Below are 15598 nucleotides of genomic sequence, written 5' to 3' on the forward strand. Positions count from 1 at the left end.
TCCCTTAAGCCTGAGTTTCCTTGTCTGTAATGCAGTGCTAAAGACCAGCAGGTTACTGGGAGTCCTCCTATCCTTGTGAGTAAAAAAGCTCAGATAGCAGATGCATGGCCTTTCTGCCTGCTGGGAGGTCTGCTCTGGCTGGGCCAGTGTCTAAGCAGCTGGACAGCTTACCTGCTGGGCATAGCCTCGGAACATCGGGTTGACCAACTTGATCCCATGGGACAGGCTGGTGGGGACCACGTAGCTTGGCCTGTAGGAAGACCAAACCTGCTAGCCCAGGTGGCCAGCCTTGAGCTAAGACATTTGGAGAGGCAAAGGGCAAGGCAGATGAGACTCCACAGGGGCTGTTCCCACCACTTCCACTGGCCCCGATGGCCAGGAGACAAGCCCACAGGGTCCACAACCAGAAGCAAGACACCAATGCGAGCTGTTGCCTCAGCTTTTCTCATCAACAGTATGTATTCATTGCTGAAAAACCCAAAAGCTCACAAAAGTACAACGAAATACTATTACCAATGTGCTCCCACTTGAGAGTGCAGTACATTAGGACCCTAGCGGTGTCCCTAGAACAGCAGGCTAAAGTGCACCCAGGACCCTGCCCCCCCAGCACCTCTGACCTCTGACCTGTGACACAGCACACCACTAGTGTCCTAATCCACTTCCAGACCTAGTGAGCCCTTGGGCTCATGTCCAAGCACTTCCAACTTCACTTCACTTTACTTTTACTTTTGTTCTTTTTGTTTGCTTGCTTTTGGAAGCTGGAGGACCATTTTGTTACAGTTTGGGAGGAAAATAACAATGCAGGAATGTTGTAAACCTTTGCAGCTGCTGGCAGGAGGGACAGGAGGAAGAAGGAGAGTCGGTCGAGCCTCTTGAGTTAGGGACTAAGAAAGCAGGCAGGCTTGGCAACAGAGGCCGGCTAGTGGCTGACAGGAGCCTTTAAGGGAAGGCTAAGAAGCCCAGGGGGTCAGGACAAGTCAGGTGAGGGTTTGGGCCAGGATGTGAAGGAAAAGCAGAGAGGGAACTAATGAGGGCCTGTAAGCAACTGCCTTACCTTCCCCTTGCGCAGCAGAGGCGGCCCAGCCATGCTTCTCATCTTTAAATCCACTTCTCTCTGCCACAGCCCTGGCCTGGCAGGCACCTAGCACCCCTGTGTAAGTACCCCACCCTCAGCCAGAGACTTCGCTGAGACCTGACACTGGCAAGATGGTCTCCAGGCCTCAGCACAGACATCTGTCAAAACAGCTGCCATCCAGGCCTGACATCAGCTCAGACCCCTAGCTGCACTGTCACAGTTCTGTGGCTGGGAAGGAGATGGATGCCTCAAGCTCTGGACCTCTGTCTCCCCATTCATCAACCAGAACTAGATAAAACTAGACATGCCGCGCAGGCTCAACATGAGCATGTGTGTGCTCTGGAAGAATCCACAGAGTGCACTCCATAAAGAGAGGATGGGCAGTCCCGTCCCACACACCCCAGCCAAGGGCAGACCGAGACACTCACCGTTTCTTGTGCCAGACCTCAGAGATCAACTTCTGGTAACTTTTGCACAAGGCCGGCTTCTTGTCTGTGCGTACCAGGCCCCCACACTCCAGGAAGAACTGGGTGAGTGGAGGGCTGGGTTAGGGGTGGAGAGCCAGGACAGAACAGAAACGGGAGGAACTTGGTGTTAGTTAGAAGGAACCAGACAGTGGCAGCTGAGTGAGTAAAGGTGCCTGTCACTGAGCCTGATGACCTGAGTTTGATCCTCAGAGCATAAATGGTGGAAGGAGACAGGCAGCTCTTAAGGTTGCCCCTGACTCCACCAATGCCCACACATACGTACAACAAATAAATAGAGTATCTTTTTTTTTTTTTTTTTTTTAAGAAACAAAGTGAGCAGCAAAAGGCCAAAACGGCCATGTAGAATGAGACCACCACACCCAGAACATCCTGCAGATGACTAGAAGGAACCCACCTAGATCAAAATCCCCTAAGCCCTCCATCTCCTTATGGGACTCTATTAGAGACGGGGCCTGGAAGTACGTAGTCAGGTTACTATGGGGTGCTGGGACAGGCCCTTTCGGAGGAATTTTGGATACACAGAACAACGTCAGACATGTATACAGAGCTGTCCTCCCAGATTTTTCTAGGTATCCATATCTGTTCCCTTTTCCCCTTCTTCCTGAGTGTTAACATACAACCACACATAGGACAAAGGGAGGACTGCTGGGTTTGCTTTGTCATTGCCGGGGCAGAGGTGTGTGTGTGGGGGTGTATGTGGGTGTAACAATGAACACACACACTCTCAATCACAAATGTGTAGGGGCCTCCACTAAACATGCCCTCATCACTCCTGGCAACCTCCCTTTTAAAACCTTTTTTAAAGTGTATTTACTTTACGTATGTGAGTGCTCTATCTGCACCATCTCAGTATAGATGGTTGTGAGCCACCATGTGGTTGCTGAGAACTGAACTCAGGACGTCTGGAGGAGCAGCCAGTGCTCTTAACCACTGAGCCATCTCTTTAGGCCCCACAACCTCCCTTTTCTACAAGCTTGGTTCTGTACCTCCCACTTCAGTAAATGTTGACGTACGCTCCTCACTCGACTGGGTTACAGTGAGTTTACTTTCTTGTAGATAGGCTACATGTACACAGTGTTGGCGCGAACCCCAGGGCCTTGCACATGCTACGCAAACCCTCTACCGGCGAGCCACGGCCTGCCTATCATGCCTCTTCCTCTCTGCTCAGCTGAGGGCTAACATGAGACTTGAAGAGGCGGCAGTCACTAGGCATGGCTGGTTTTAGGGGTCTTGAGGTGTGTCTTATGGAATGTCTATGGCCAATGCGCACTGCACAGGGTGAAGGCTGCTGTTCTTCCTAGGGTTTTGCTAGGGCCACCCCCTGCCCTTCCTTCAGGGGAGGACAACCTACCAATTGGACAAGGCCTGCAGGGCGGCGTTCATGTAACAGGAGTTCCCCAGGTTCTTCATGCCTGTGAGGCCTAAAAGCAGCATGGAGGAGAAGGGCTGAGACTCTGCGCTGAGCTCTCCACACCCCAGGCCCTACCAGAGTGCAATGGGAGCATTCCACCCAGAGCTCTCCCAGGAAGTCAGCACGCTGCTGCTCAGAACACCTAAGAGGGCTGCGTGTGCCAAATAAACGGGCCCTTCAGCCACTCTGCCCAGCTCAGACTCCAACAACACAGACCTGGAGGCCACACAGCACATGGCCCATGGCCAGTGCACCATGCAGCCAGGAGAGACAGAACCACATCTTTAGAGAAGACAGCATATTCTGTGATCTGCCACCCTGCCCTCTGTGTCATGGCGGTTGGAGCCAGCAAGACCCTGGTGCTGTCTGCCACCAGCCTGGCCCAAAGCTCCCAAGACCCTGGTGCTGTCTGTCACCAGCCTGGCCCACAGCTCCCAAGACCCTGGTGCTGTCTGTCACCAGCCTGGCCCACAGCTCCCAAGACCCTGGTGCTGTCTGTCACCAGCCTGGCCCACAGCTCCCAAGACCCTGGTGCTGTCTGTCACCAGCCTGGCCCACAGCTCCCAAGACCCTGGTGCTGTCTGTCACCAGCCTGGCCCACAGCTCCCTGGCTGCCAGCCATTACCTCGAGGTTTCAGGTCATCGTCCTCTGACTCGGACTCTCCTTCATCAGCCACAGCAATGGGGACAGCTTTCAGAGGGTGGGAGTCCTGTGATAAAGACCCAGAGTGAGGCCGGGGAATGGTGGCACACGCCTTTAATCCCAGCACCTGGGAGGCAGAGACAGGTGGATCGCTGTGAGTTCAAGGCCAGCCTAGCCTACAGAGGAAGTTCAAGATAGTCAAGGCTATACAGAGAAACCCTGTCTCAAAAAAACAAAACAAACAAACAAAAAAGGACCCAGAGTGAGAAAACTGGGGTGAGGAAAGAGGGGACCTCTTCCCGAGGAACCACGTGCAGCCCCGCAGCATCTACCCAGCTCAGAGTGAGCTCAGCACAGTGAAGGACACCGAGCAGGAGGGGACACGGGTGACACTGTTCTGGGAATCCCCAGACTTGCATTTAATTTGCAAGAACTGCTGCTTCCTTTACAAGACTTTGGTGGCAGGAGAGGGACCAAGTAGAACCATGCAGTCCCAGTCCCCTGAGCCACTGCTAACCTCTGGGCACATCTCTATGTTTTCACCTCTTGACACACACGGCGAAGACGGACATTCTCCAGGGTTACAGCCTGAACAACTTGAGGCTGTAGAGCCATGTCAGTGGTTTGGAGAGCACACAGCTCCCGCATCTGGAGGCTCACAGCCGCCAACTCCAGCGCCAGGGGATCTGACCACTTCCCCTTAGCTCCCCCAGCTCCTGAACTCATGAGCACAAACATACGTGCATACACAGAGGAGAAACACAATCTTTTCTCCCCTCTGTCAGTCACACTCAGTGCTTGTACCAAGTAGCTATCAACAAGTTGTGTCAGCAGGAAGTCAGCAGAGCCACACGCACACCCCAACCTGTACATCCAACTCACACAGCAATACGACCACACCGCCCACAGCCTGGCCTTCCAGGGTTGCTAGCCTAGCCTGACAGATGGGTTGCTGCCCCTATCAGGTGCCAGCAAGGCCAGGGCTGAGCCTGCCATCCTGAGGAGCACCCAGTGCCCTGCTGCTGCGGGAGGGACTGCTCTCTCCCATTGGTTTCCACAGAGCATGCTGCAGAGACCACGCTCACACTCAAGATATACTTTAGATGTGGGACCACCGGGACCCTCTGACCCCATAGGCATGAATGGATCCATGCACCTACCCAGTCCTCCCTGCTCCTGGTCATCTCTATGCCCCCACAGCCCTACATGGGCCTTCACACAACTGTGCTCTGCATGCTTGCTGACAAGAGCTCCTGGCTGCATGCTTCCTTTAGACTCCTGGGCTCAGTTCACACTCCCCTATCTGAATGCTGTTGCCAACAACCAGCCTGAGCCAGAGCTGTGTACCTGCTCTGAGAGCTTGGCCGAGGAGCTGGACAGGTGGACTGTCAGGCGCTGTTCGAGGAAGACTTCCCGCTCACAGGCGTAGCACCACACCCGGAACGTGGTCAGGTTCACAGTCAGGTTGTGCTTTTTCACCTGGAGGGTAAGATCCAAAATAAGATGGATGACACTGTGGCCAAGCAGGTGGCCTGCCCAAGCAAGCCCTGCCTCCTGCCCCAGCCGAGGTTAGCTCTGCCAAGGTGGCCATCCACCAGACAGGGCTATGTGTGGGTCTGTGCCTGCTTTCCTTTTAGCAGCTGTGCTGTGACTGTGACTGACTGTGACTGCTCTCCTTTCTAGGCCCAGTTGCCAAGGCCTGGGGCAAGTAGATGGGGCTGGGAGGCTGCTGGCAATGGCTGTGTCCTGGGTTTCCTGGCCACCAGACCCACCTGTGCGTGAATGCTGCTATGGTCAGCAAAAGACTCTCCACAGCCAACGTAGGGGCAGGTGACCTGGGGAGAGAGGCAGTGAGAGTGCACTGGGGCCCACAAAAGAGACAGTGTCAGTACTGTGAGTCCGTAACTCTACCCAACGCAATGTGGTTTGTTGATACCCGACATGTGACTGAGGGTCTCCACCCCCAAAACAACACAGGCCTGCGCAACCAAGGATGAGGGTGGCCACCAACTGGCCCTGAGTGGAGTAGACACTATGCCCAGATGCTGGGGCCAGAACCTGTCCCTTTACTTCATGGGCCAGGAACAAGGGCACTGAGTTGGCAGTGGATGTTCAAAACACAGGGTGGCAGCAGCTGGAACCCACGATAGGGTCTGCTCACCTCGGACCCCGCCTTTGGCCTCACACTTGTCTCTCCCAGATCTGCCTCCTCCCAAGCCCAGTCTCCACCATGGACCTTCACCCCAGTTTGAAAGGCAGTGGCCACCACACTCCCCCTTCCCCAGGAGTGCCAGGTGTCAGGGACAGACAGCACAGGATAGGCTTTGGCTGTGACCGTAGGGCCATGGTCAAAGCATAGCAGCCTGTCCTCTGGAGGACCTGGAGGTCCCCTGAAGAAGCACCATGTTTCTCTGAGCCCTTCTGGCTGTCTCCTGGGTACCCGCTGGACTACAATTCTCATTCTGCGTGACAGGCCAGGGTACAACTGAAACCATGTAACTTCTGCAAAGACTGACTTGGTGTTTTCACCACTTAACATCATCTTTTTGTTTCTGCTGGTGGATTTCTGTTTGATTTAATTTTTAAGACAAGGTATGCTAGGTAGCCCAGGGTAGCTATGCAGATCAGGCCGAGTGCAGATTGTGACAATCTTCCTGCCTCTGCCTCTCATATACTAGGATTACAAGTGTGCATCATCACACCCAGCTTGCTGGAGGGTTTATTTTTTGTTTTTGGCTTTTTGAAGATTTTTTTTCTAGAGCTGGGTGTGGTGGCACACACCTTTAATCCCAGCATTTGGGAGGCAGAGGCAGGTGGATTGCTGTGAATTCATGGCCAGCCTGGTCTACAAGGTGAGTCTAGGACAACCAGAGCTACACAGAGAAACCCTGTCTCGGAAAAAAAAAAAAAAAAATCCCTTTTTTGTTTTCTGAGTGTGGTGGCACACACCTTTAATCCTAATACTTGGGAGGCAGGTGGATATCTGTGAGTTCAAGGCCACCCTGATCTCTACAGTAAGTTCCAGGAGTGTCAGAGCTCTGTAGAGACTGGTCCTGACTATAAATTAAACAAACAAACAAATAAATAAAACAATGAAACTTTTTGGCTATCAATTGTTGTTGTTGTTGTTGTTGTAAAATATATTTTTAATAAGCCAGGTATGGTGGTATATGCCTGTAATCCCAGGAGGCAGAGGCAGGTAGATCTTTGTGAGTTTGAGGCAAGCCTGGTCTACAAAGCGAGCCCATGACTGCCAAGGCTACACAGAGAAACCCTGTCTTGAAAAAACGGTTTTTGTTTTGTTTTGTTTTTCAAGACAGGGTTTCTCTGTGTAACAGCTCTGGTTGTCCAGGAACTTGCTCTGTAATCCAGGCTGAGCTCGAACTCACAGAGATCTGCCTGTCTCTGTCTCCTAAGGGCTGGGATTAAAGGTGTGCACCACCACTGTCCAGCAAAAAAAAAAAAAGTATTTTTAATAATTTTTTGTTTTCCTTTAAAAAAACAAAAACAAAAACAAAAAAGCCAGGGTTTCACTAAGTAGGCCTGGGTGTCCCAGAGCTCACTATGTAGACCAGGTTGGCCTTCAACTCACAGAAATCCTCCTGCCTTTGCCTCCTGAGTGGTAGGATTAAAGGTGTGTATCACCACACATGGACTTTTAAAAATAACGTTTAAATAACATTTTGCATGATTATAAAATAGGTCACATACTTATATAAATGTTGGCCAGGTGGTGGTGGCACACACCTTTAATCCCAGCACCCAAGAATCAGAGGCAGGTGAATCTCTGTGAGTTTGAGGCCAGCCTCAATTCCCAGCAATCACATGGTGGCTCATAACCATCTATGAGATCTGGTGCCCTCTTTCTGGCCTGCTGGCTTACATGCAGGCAGAATACTATAAAAATAATAAATCTTTTTTGTTTTTAAAGAAAATTTGAATACTATTTACAAATAAAAATGAAAATTACTTATAATTCTACCTTCCAGAGAAAAGCACCACATCTTGATATACCTACCTAGACTCTCTCTCTCTCTCTCTCATTTTTCTTTTTGTTTTTGGAGATGGAGTCCATGTAGCCCTGGCTATCCTGGAACTCACTATGTAGACGTAAAGTCACCATGCCAACTCTTCACTCTGATGAAGGACAACCTGAGCAGTAAGGGGTCCCTAGGTGCTGATGGAGACCTGCACACTGTGCTAAGCCTATCACAGGCTGATCATTCTACCCTGTCCCCGCTAGAGAGCCTGCCATGTGACCTCCCTTAGCTTACACACAAGGCAGCGAGGTCTGGGAGAGACCCTACTGTGAGGAAGGCCAGGCCCCAGCCAAGCCTCCTGACTGCCCTGTATGGGCATCCACAAGCAGACCTCATGAAGACAGGATCACTTGGTCCAGAGTCCTCTCCAGTTTCATGTTTTGTTTTGTTTTGTTAAGATTTTTTTTTTTTTTTTTATGTATACAGATCTTGTTATAGATGGTTGTGAGCCAACACGTGGTTGCTGGGAATTGAACTCATGACCTTTGGAAGAGTAGTCAGTACTCTTAACCTCTGAGCCATCTCTCCAACTCTCTTTTGTCTTTCTTCATGGCTGCCATCCTAGAGCAGTCATCCTAGGGCGCATCCCTGGAGCCCACTGGGGTTAAGTACTCCTAGGCCAGAGTTCAGACTGAGCGCACCCCTGGAACATGAGCATCCTTTACCTGGAGGCACGCCCATAGGTTAGGTCCAGCAACACCACACGACTGGCAGGTGCCCTGTGGGAGGGTGGGAGGAGAGAAAGGTGTCAGTGGCCGAAGGAGGGAAGCACAGGACGTCCTCTCCAGTCAGCTGCCAACTCACACATCCCAAAGGCCTTGGCTCATTTTCCCCTGTAGGTAGGTGTCCCAAGCAAACTAGGGGTTATATCTGTAAGGACGGATGGGAGGCTAGGGTGTGGCCGGGCAGTACCTCACTTGCCCAGGCTGCCAGAAGAAAAACAAGAACCACCTCTGTCCGCTCATTCCTGCCTTATGAAGGCAGTGTACCCAGCCAGAGGAAATGGATGGAGCCATTAGTGACCCTCAGGGGGGTTGATTTAAACTGATTAATGGCAACAGGACCCAGCCTGCAAGAGAGCTCCCAAGCAGATGCCAGCAGGGCCATTATGCACAGACAGCTTTGCAGAGCTGGGGGCAGGGCAATCCTGCTCTGCCTCACAAAGCCTCCCCCAAGCACATGGCAGCCCTAGGCTGGGCCCCAGTTCCTGAGGACTGTCTCTCTACCTTAGATTTAAGCAGCAAATCCTCTTTGGTCACCTCCCCTATGGAGTCCAGGTGAGGGCAGAAGTCTCTGGGATCCCCCATTCTGGCCAGGCTCCCCTGTAAAGAGACACAGCAGACCCAGGTTAGCAGCAGCCGATGTTGACGATACCACAGGGAGTGAGAGGTTTCTGGCCTGGCAGGTTGCAACTCCAGATCTACATCATACGAGCTGGTAACCCAATAAGCTGCTTCGCCTCCCTGGGCCTCTTGGCGTTGCCTGAAGAAAGAACAGCTGTCCCATTAGGGTGGTATGAGGGTTCACAGAGGTGGGTGTCAGAGTGCGGCTAGCACAGGGCCCTGCAGACAGCATACTGCACAATGCTGGGTGTGAGGCTTAGACTAGGTGTGCCCATCCCTCAGGAACTGCACACAACCCTATCCAGACCCGTGGGGGCTGCAGGTGTTTTCAGGAGGAAGTCAAATCCATGTCTGTGATCTGCTCCACCAAGCAGGCAGGCAGAGGAATGGCTGGCTTTGCAAACTGCCTTCTCTGAAGAAGCCTGAGTGCCCTGAAGCTGCAGTCTCAGTGGAAAAACTCAACTAAAAAGTCACATATCACAGGCAGAACAAAGTGGCACTGCCTTCAGGAGCATCCAAGGACCGTGAAAGTGGCTGAGCACTAGCAGACAACCCACTCAGGAAGCAGGGTGCAAGAGCAGTGTATCTGGGTGACCAATGGCATGGGACAGAAAAATTAACTGTGCTGCTTTAGTCTAAGTGACACCCTCACAAGAAAAGCAAACTGGGATGGATGCTCTAAAAATCCTAGTGCAGAGGGGCTAAGTCCCTGCACATGTGACAGACAGACATCCTCCAGATGTTCTTCTGTAAACCCCTTCCTTTCTCTTTAAGTCAGAAGAGGAAAAGAAAGATGAAAAGAGATGAAGAGAAGAGAAGAGAATCTGCCTGGAAAAATCAATGCTTTCCTGCCACGTGGGGTGGCACTGCAGACCATCCAGGCTATAGTCTGGTCACCTGGCAGATGTGCTATACTAGGCAGGCTGGGAAGGGCACACAGGACATCCTGGCATACATTTGCAAAAATCTGGGAATCCTTTTATTTTAAAAGGAGACACTGGGTCTGTAGTGGTGCATGCCTGTAACCCCAACACTTCAGAAGTAGCAATATAATCAGAAGTTAAAGGTTGGGGCTGGAGAGATGGCTCAGTAGTTAAGAACACTGGCTGCTCTTATAGAGGATCTGGGTTTGGTCTCCAGCACCCACATGGTGTTTCACAACCATCTATATAACTCCAGTTCCAGAGGATCAGACACCCTCTTCTGGCTACTACAAGTACCAGGTAAGCAAATGGTAAACACACATATATGCTGGTAATACAATCATACAAACATAATAACTCAAAAAAGAAAAAAAAAAAGGACACTGTGCACAGTAGCACACATCTATAATCCTAGTACTTGCGGAGGCAGAGGCAGGAGGATGGCCGTTGAGTTCGAGGCCAGCCTGATCTATAAAGTAAGTCCAGGACAGCCAAGGTTACACAGAGAAACTCTGTCTCAAAAAAACAAAACAAAACAAAAGTTCAATGTCACTCTCTGGTACACAGAAATTGGGAGGCCAATCTGGGGTAAATGAGACCTTGTCTTAAAAAATAAAAATAAGGTTGGGCGTGGTGGCGCATGCCTTTAATTTCAGCACCCAGGAGGCAGAGGCAGGAGAATCACTGTGAGTTGGAGACCAGCCTTGTATACAAACTAGTCCAGGACAGCCAAGGTTACACAGAGAAACCCTGTCTTGGAAAACAAAAACAAAATAAAAATAAGCCAGGTAGTGGTGGTGCACACCTTTAGTCCCAGCACTCGGGAGGCAGAGGCAGGCAAATTCTGTGAGTTTGAGGCCAGCCTGGTCTACAGAGTGAGTTGTAGGCCAGCCAGAGCTACACAGAGAGACCCTGTCTCAAAAGAAAGAGAGAAAGAGAGAGAGGGAGGGAGGGAGGGAGAGAAACAGAGAGGGGGGGAAGGAAAGAAGGAAGGAAGGAAGGAAGGAGAGAGAGAGAAAAGGGGAGGGAGGGAGGGGAAAAATCAACAATTCAGAGTAAATGACAGCATAGTCCACAAAACACCTCTTTCTGTTCTCCAATACTTCAACAGGATCAGTTTGGGAAGCTGACAGCTGATTCCTGCTCAAACTGCTGCCAAGAAAGGTTCAAATCAACCAAAGATGCACGTGGAGCCAAGAGGGCCCTTATCGACAGCCAGGGTGCTGTCCCCTGGTCCAACCAGTGGACACATGTCCCCTCTCCACCCACAGGGTCAGCCAGGCAGAATGTGAGACACCGTGCTGATGGTGCCAGCCACTAGGCCGGACAGAGTCCTGCACCAGCCCAGTAAAAGCCCTCCCTGTTGCCTCAGCCGCTGTGACAACCCTAGCAGTACCGAGCAGGAGCTGGTTCCTTCTTGTCTTAAGTCTCACCAGGTCCACAGGTTTCAGGCCTTGCTTACTTGCTCACTTTTGAGTTCTCTCTCTCTCTCTCTCTCTCTCTCTCTCTCTCTCTCTCTCTCTCTCTCTCTCTCTCTGATTTATTAGCTTAATTTCTATTTAGAGTGTGTGTGCATGAGCAACAGCATGTGTGTGGTCAGAGGACGACCATGGGAGTCAGTTCTGTCGCTGCACTAAGTGGGTCCCCAGGGTGTGGGCTCTGGAGGCAAGTAGAGGAGGTGGGACCCACCTGAGTCAACGGCACCCACAGGAGGCGGCCAGCGTGTGCATTCTCTGAGGCGCTCTGCAGTGAAAGCCTTCAGCAGGGTCCCTGGGGGCGAACAAAGCATTTCCAATAGAGTCTCCTTTAACATTACCCCTGGTTGAAAACATCCCATAGCTCCTGGGGAGGCCATGCATAGTGGGCTGTCTGGGGTCCCACAGGCCTTGCATTCCTCATGTACAGTGACATCCCACTTCTAGGACAGCTATAGAACTGGACAAGACGGCCTGGCCCCTCCATGCATCCCACCGAGTCCCCCAGGTCACCTTTTAAGCCTTTCCAAAACCCTGAGCTGCTCTGAGCACCAAGTCTTCAGCCACCGGGGGCTATGACACCACCCAGTTGACTGGAGTTGTCATTGCCCCTGCTTCCTAGGGTGGACCACAGTCTCCAGGATGTGGGCAGTTTAAAGAGGGAGGAGGAGTAGTTAGAAGGTAATTTTTAAAATGGCCACATGACAACAACAGGGCTCAAAGTTCTAAATTCCAAACCTTACTTGAAGCCAGATTTTGTTGGTCAGTTCGGAGGCCGAGTACCTGCTGGCACTGGCTTAGTGCTATTTTGGGCACAGGTGGGGCTTTAGTGTCTCTGTCACATGTGCCATCATTCCAGAGGGATGCGTTGAGGAATGGGGAGCCTGGTTATGACCTTCGTGGTCAGAACAGAACCAAATGCAAGCCTATTTTTTCCCCACACAAAGTCTTACTATATAGGCTATGCTGGCCTAGAATTCACTGTACATTTCAGGCTGGTTTCAAACTCATGATCTTCCTGCCCCAGACCCCATGGAAGAAAAAAACTCAATGGATAACAAGCCTCAGAATCTATGCTAGGAAGAGACAGGAGGGGCTTTAGTAAATTTGTCCATGACCAAGCACCTGGCTACTTGGATGGCACCAGCTTCACCGATGGTCGGTATTGTCCACACAGAACCTGGCTCTAAGTCTGCTGTCAAACTTTCCAAATGAGCAGACATAAGTAGCTTGGCCTTTATGGGTCACATCAGCATTGCTTAGTTCAAGGACCTTACAGGGCGACCCTGGCCCACTGCATCAGTTGCTGGCACCTGCTGGATGCTGCTATGGTATTTGGTTCTGGAGCATGGGCATGCCATCCACAGTGCACACAATGCACTTTAAATGAAGGAGAGTAACCCCACCTGTGATGGCACATACCTACTATCCCGGCACTTGGGGTGCTAAGGCAGGAGAATTTTGAGTCCCCGGTTTATCTGAGCTAGAGAGAAGGGTTTTTTCTTTAAAAGAAGAAGAGGAGGAGAAAGAAGAAGAAGAGAAGGGCAGGGGACCTGTTTCAACTGGCACAGTGCTTGTCTGGCATGTATGAAGCCCTAGGCTTGAGTCCCAGCACTGTGTAAACTGGATATAATAGTACACATCTTTAATCCCAGCATTTGGGTAGCAGAGGCAGGACCATCTCTGTGAGTTCAATGCCAGCTGGGTCTACATAGCATGTTCCAGGCCAGCCAAGAAACATGGTGAGATGCTGTCTCAGAAAGAAATAAATAAATCCACAAATAAGTAAACAAACAAACAGAATCAGGAGAAATGGCTTAGCCACTAAGAACACTTTCTGCTTTTCCAGAGGGCCTGAGTTCAGTTCCTAAGATTCACAACAGTGGCTCACAGCCACCTATCACTCCAGCTCCAGAGGAATACCATGCCTGCTACTCCAATAGTGTTCACACACACAGAGATGTATGCAAACACACACACACACTAAATAAACAAACAAACAAACAAATAAAAATAAGCCAGGTATGGTAGCATATGTCTTTAATCCCCATGGGTTGGGGGAGGGCAGAGGCAGGTAACACTGACTTTGAGACCAGTTTCATCTACAGAAAGGAATTCTAGTCAAGATACACAATGAAACCCTGTCTCCAAACAAACAAACAAACAAACAAACAAAAACTACTAAAAATAAATAAATAAATAACACCTACACACACAGAGAACAGCCTGGTGATGGTAATGCACACCTTTAATCCCAGAGCTTCAGGGACAGAGGGGTCAGCAGATCTTTGAATTCCAGGCGAGTCTGGTCTGCAGAGTGAGTTCCAGGACAGTTCAGGCTACACAGAGAAACCCTGTCTCAAAAACAATCAAACAAACAAAAGCAAAACAAGAGCATGGCGACACATGCCTTTAACGCCCAAACAAGAAGTGAAAGCAAAACTACAGAGAAGGGAAAAGAAAAGCAAGGGTGGGCGAGGGTGGTCTTCTTCTGTTTAAAAGAAGGGGGGAGGGGGAACATCACTGAACAATTAGCAAGCTAGTGTATGGACTACACATTAGATAATAGTATTTTTAAGACTTTACCTTGGGGAGGGGTGTGTGGTGTGTGCGTGCACATGTGTGCTTGTGTGTGTGGAAGCCAGTGGTCAACCTTGGGTATCCCTTCTCTGGAGCCATCCACCTTGTTTCTTGAGACAGTTTCTCTCACAGAACCTCAAGCTCATTGAATAAGCTACTCTGGCTGGCCAGTGAACCCCGAACTCTCCCCATCTCCAGTGCCAGGATTATAGGCATACGCCACACACCCCGGTGTTTCATGAGCTCTGATGACTGATCTCAGGTCATCAGGCTTGCTGGACCAGCACTGTTCTGACTGAGCACCCCCACCCACCCACCTGGCACTGATAACAGGTGCACTGCTCCACCCTACCTCCCAAACTCCTACGTTGACCTCCTGAGCACCAGCACCCTAGCATAGATGGGTATTTGGAAGTAAGGACTTTAGAGAGATAATTAAGTAAAAATTAGGTCTCTGTGGTGGACCTAGTGGGACTTCCACCTTTGAGACTCAGACACAAAGACGCAATGGAAACCATCACATGGCAATGGAGGAGAAGGTGCTCTCTAAACCCTAAAGCCACCGCATCTTGAGCTGCAACCTCGGGAACTTGAGACATTACTTTCTGCTGTTGAAGAGTCCTGCCTGAAGCACTTTGTCACAGCAGCCTTGGAGAATAGTTACTATAAAGGTTCGCAAGAGAACGACCATTCTCTGGCTGTGTGTGACGACGACGACGATGTCCTCAGTCTCTGCTTGAGATACTTGGGCATAAAGGGGCCAGGGTGTCTGTGCTTACTTTCCATGAGTCAGCAACAGTGACACCAGGAAATGCAGATATGTAAGATAAAGAAAAAGAGCCAATAACCAGTGACGGTAGGAGAATGAAAGCTCACTGTATCACTAAAGCTCAAGTGTCCCTCTCAGACAGGGACGGCAGCTTCACTCCCCACAGAAGAGCAAAGCCTCTTGCTTGAGGCCACACAGTGAGGGGGAGGACAGAGCTGATAAGGAGCCATCGGTGTGCCAGCTGGCTTCAATAAAGGCTGAACAGGGAAAAGGGGAGATCCATTAAAGCACAGGGTGCTGGGTACAGGCTCCCTGAAGAACAGCAAACCACTGTGCAGCTACCCTCAGGGACCCATTAGACCACACCCCCACGGCCAGGAGCTGGAAAGTAAGGACAGAGGCAAAGACCCCACCTCTCCTGCCTGGTAAGATGCAGCACAAGCCAGGACAGCGAGCCGGCAGGGGGCGGGGCCTAGGAGGGGCAGCACCGCTGCGCACTCACTTGAAGGCCTGGCACCCCTAGGTGCCCGTTACTCATCACTTTCCCCAGAGCTTCTGGAAAAAATTCCTTCGCCTCCTAGGGAGTCGCTGTCCCTTGGGGTCCGAAGGTGGCGCTGCCGAGCCTCCGCCCACACGGGTTCCCATAGCCACCATTCACACAGATCCTCGAACTGGCCAACCACAGCCCCTTCCCCATATGCCACGCCCCTTGCTGACACGTGCACCTTCCTTTTCTCATTTTCCCCCAAATTCCAGACACTGCCCACCTCCCAGTGCCAGTCTTACTTCCCTAATCTCCCATCCCTTTGACTCTTAAGCTCCGTGGCATCTCCACTCCTTTCCTGCAGGTC

General features: G+C 51.0%; 1 protein-coding gene across 1 annotated transcript in view; it reads right to left on the bottom strand.

Moving 5' to 3' along the window:
• Usp20 (ubiquitin specific peptidase 20) overlaps positions 1–15598 on the bottom strand; it is a 30478-nt gene that overhangs the window by 11645 nt on the left and 3235 nt on the right. Inside the window, exons 2-9 of the mRNA XM_051166202.1 lie at positions 8884–8979; positions 8323–8376; positions 5390–5452; positions 4965–5096; positions 3600–3684; positions 2915–2984; positions 1504–1617; positions 172–250 (exon numbers count right to left, since the gene is read on the bottom strand). Coding sequence (XP_051022159.1) covers positions 172–250; positions 1504–1617; positions 2915–2984; positions 3600–3684; positions 4965–5096; positions 5390–5452; positions 8323–8376; positions 8884–8964 — 678 coding nt within the window. The 5' untranslated portion in view covers positions 8965–8979. The remainder of the gene's footprint in view (positions 1–171; positions 251–1503; positions 1618–2914; positions 2985–3599; positions 3685–4964; positions 5097–5389; positions 5453–8322; positions 8377–8883; positions 8980–15598) is intronic.

This window comes from Acomys russatus, chromosome 24 (assembly GCF_903995435.1).
Source record: "Acomys russatus chromosome 24, mAcoRus1.1, whole genome shotgun sequence".
NCBI classification, from domain to species: Eukaryota; Metazoa; Chordata; class Mammalia; order Rodentia; family Muridae; genus Acomys; species Acomys russatus.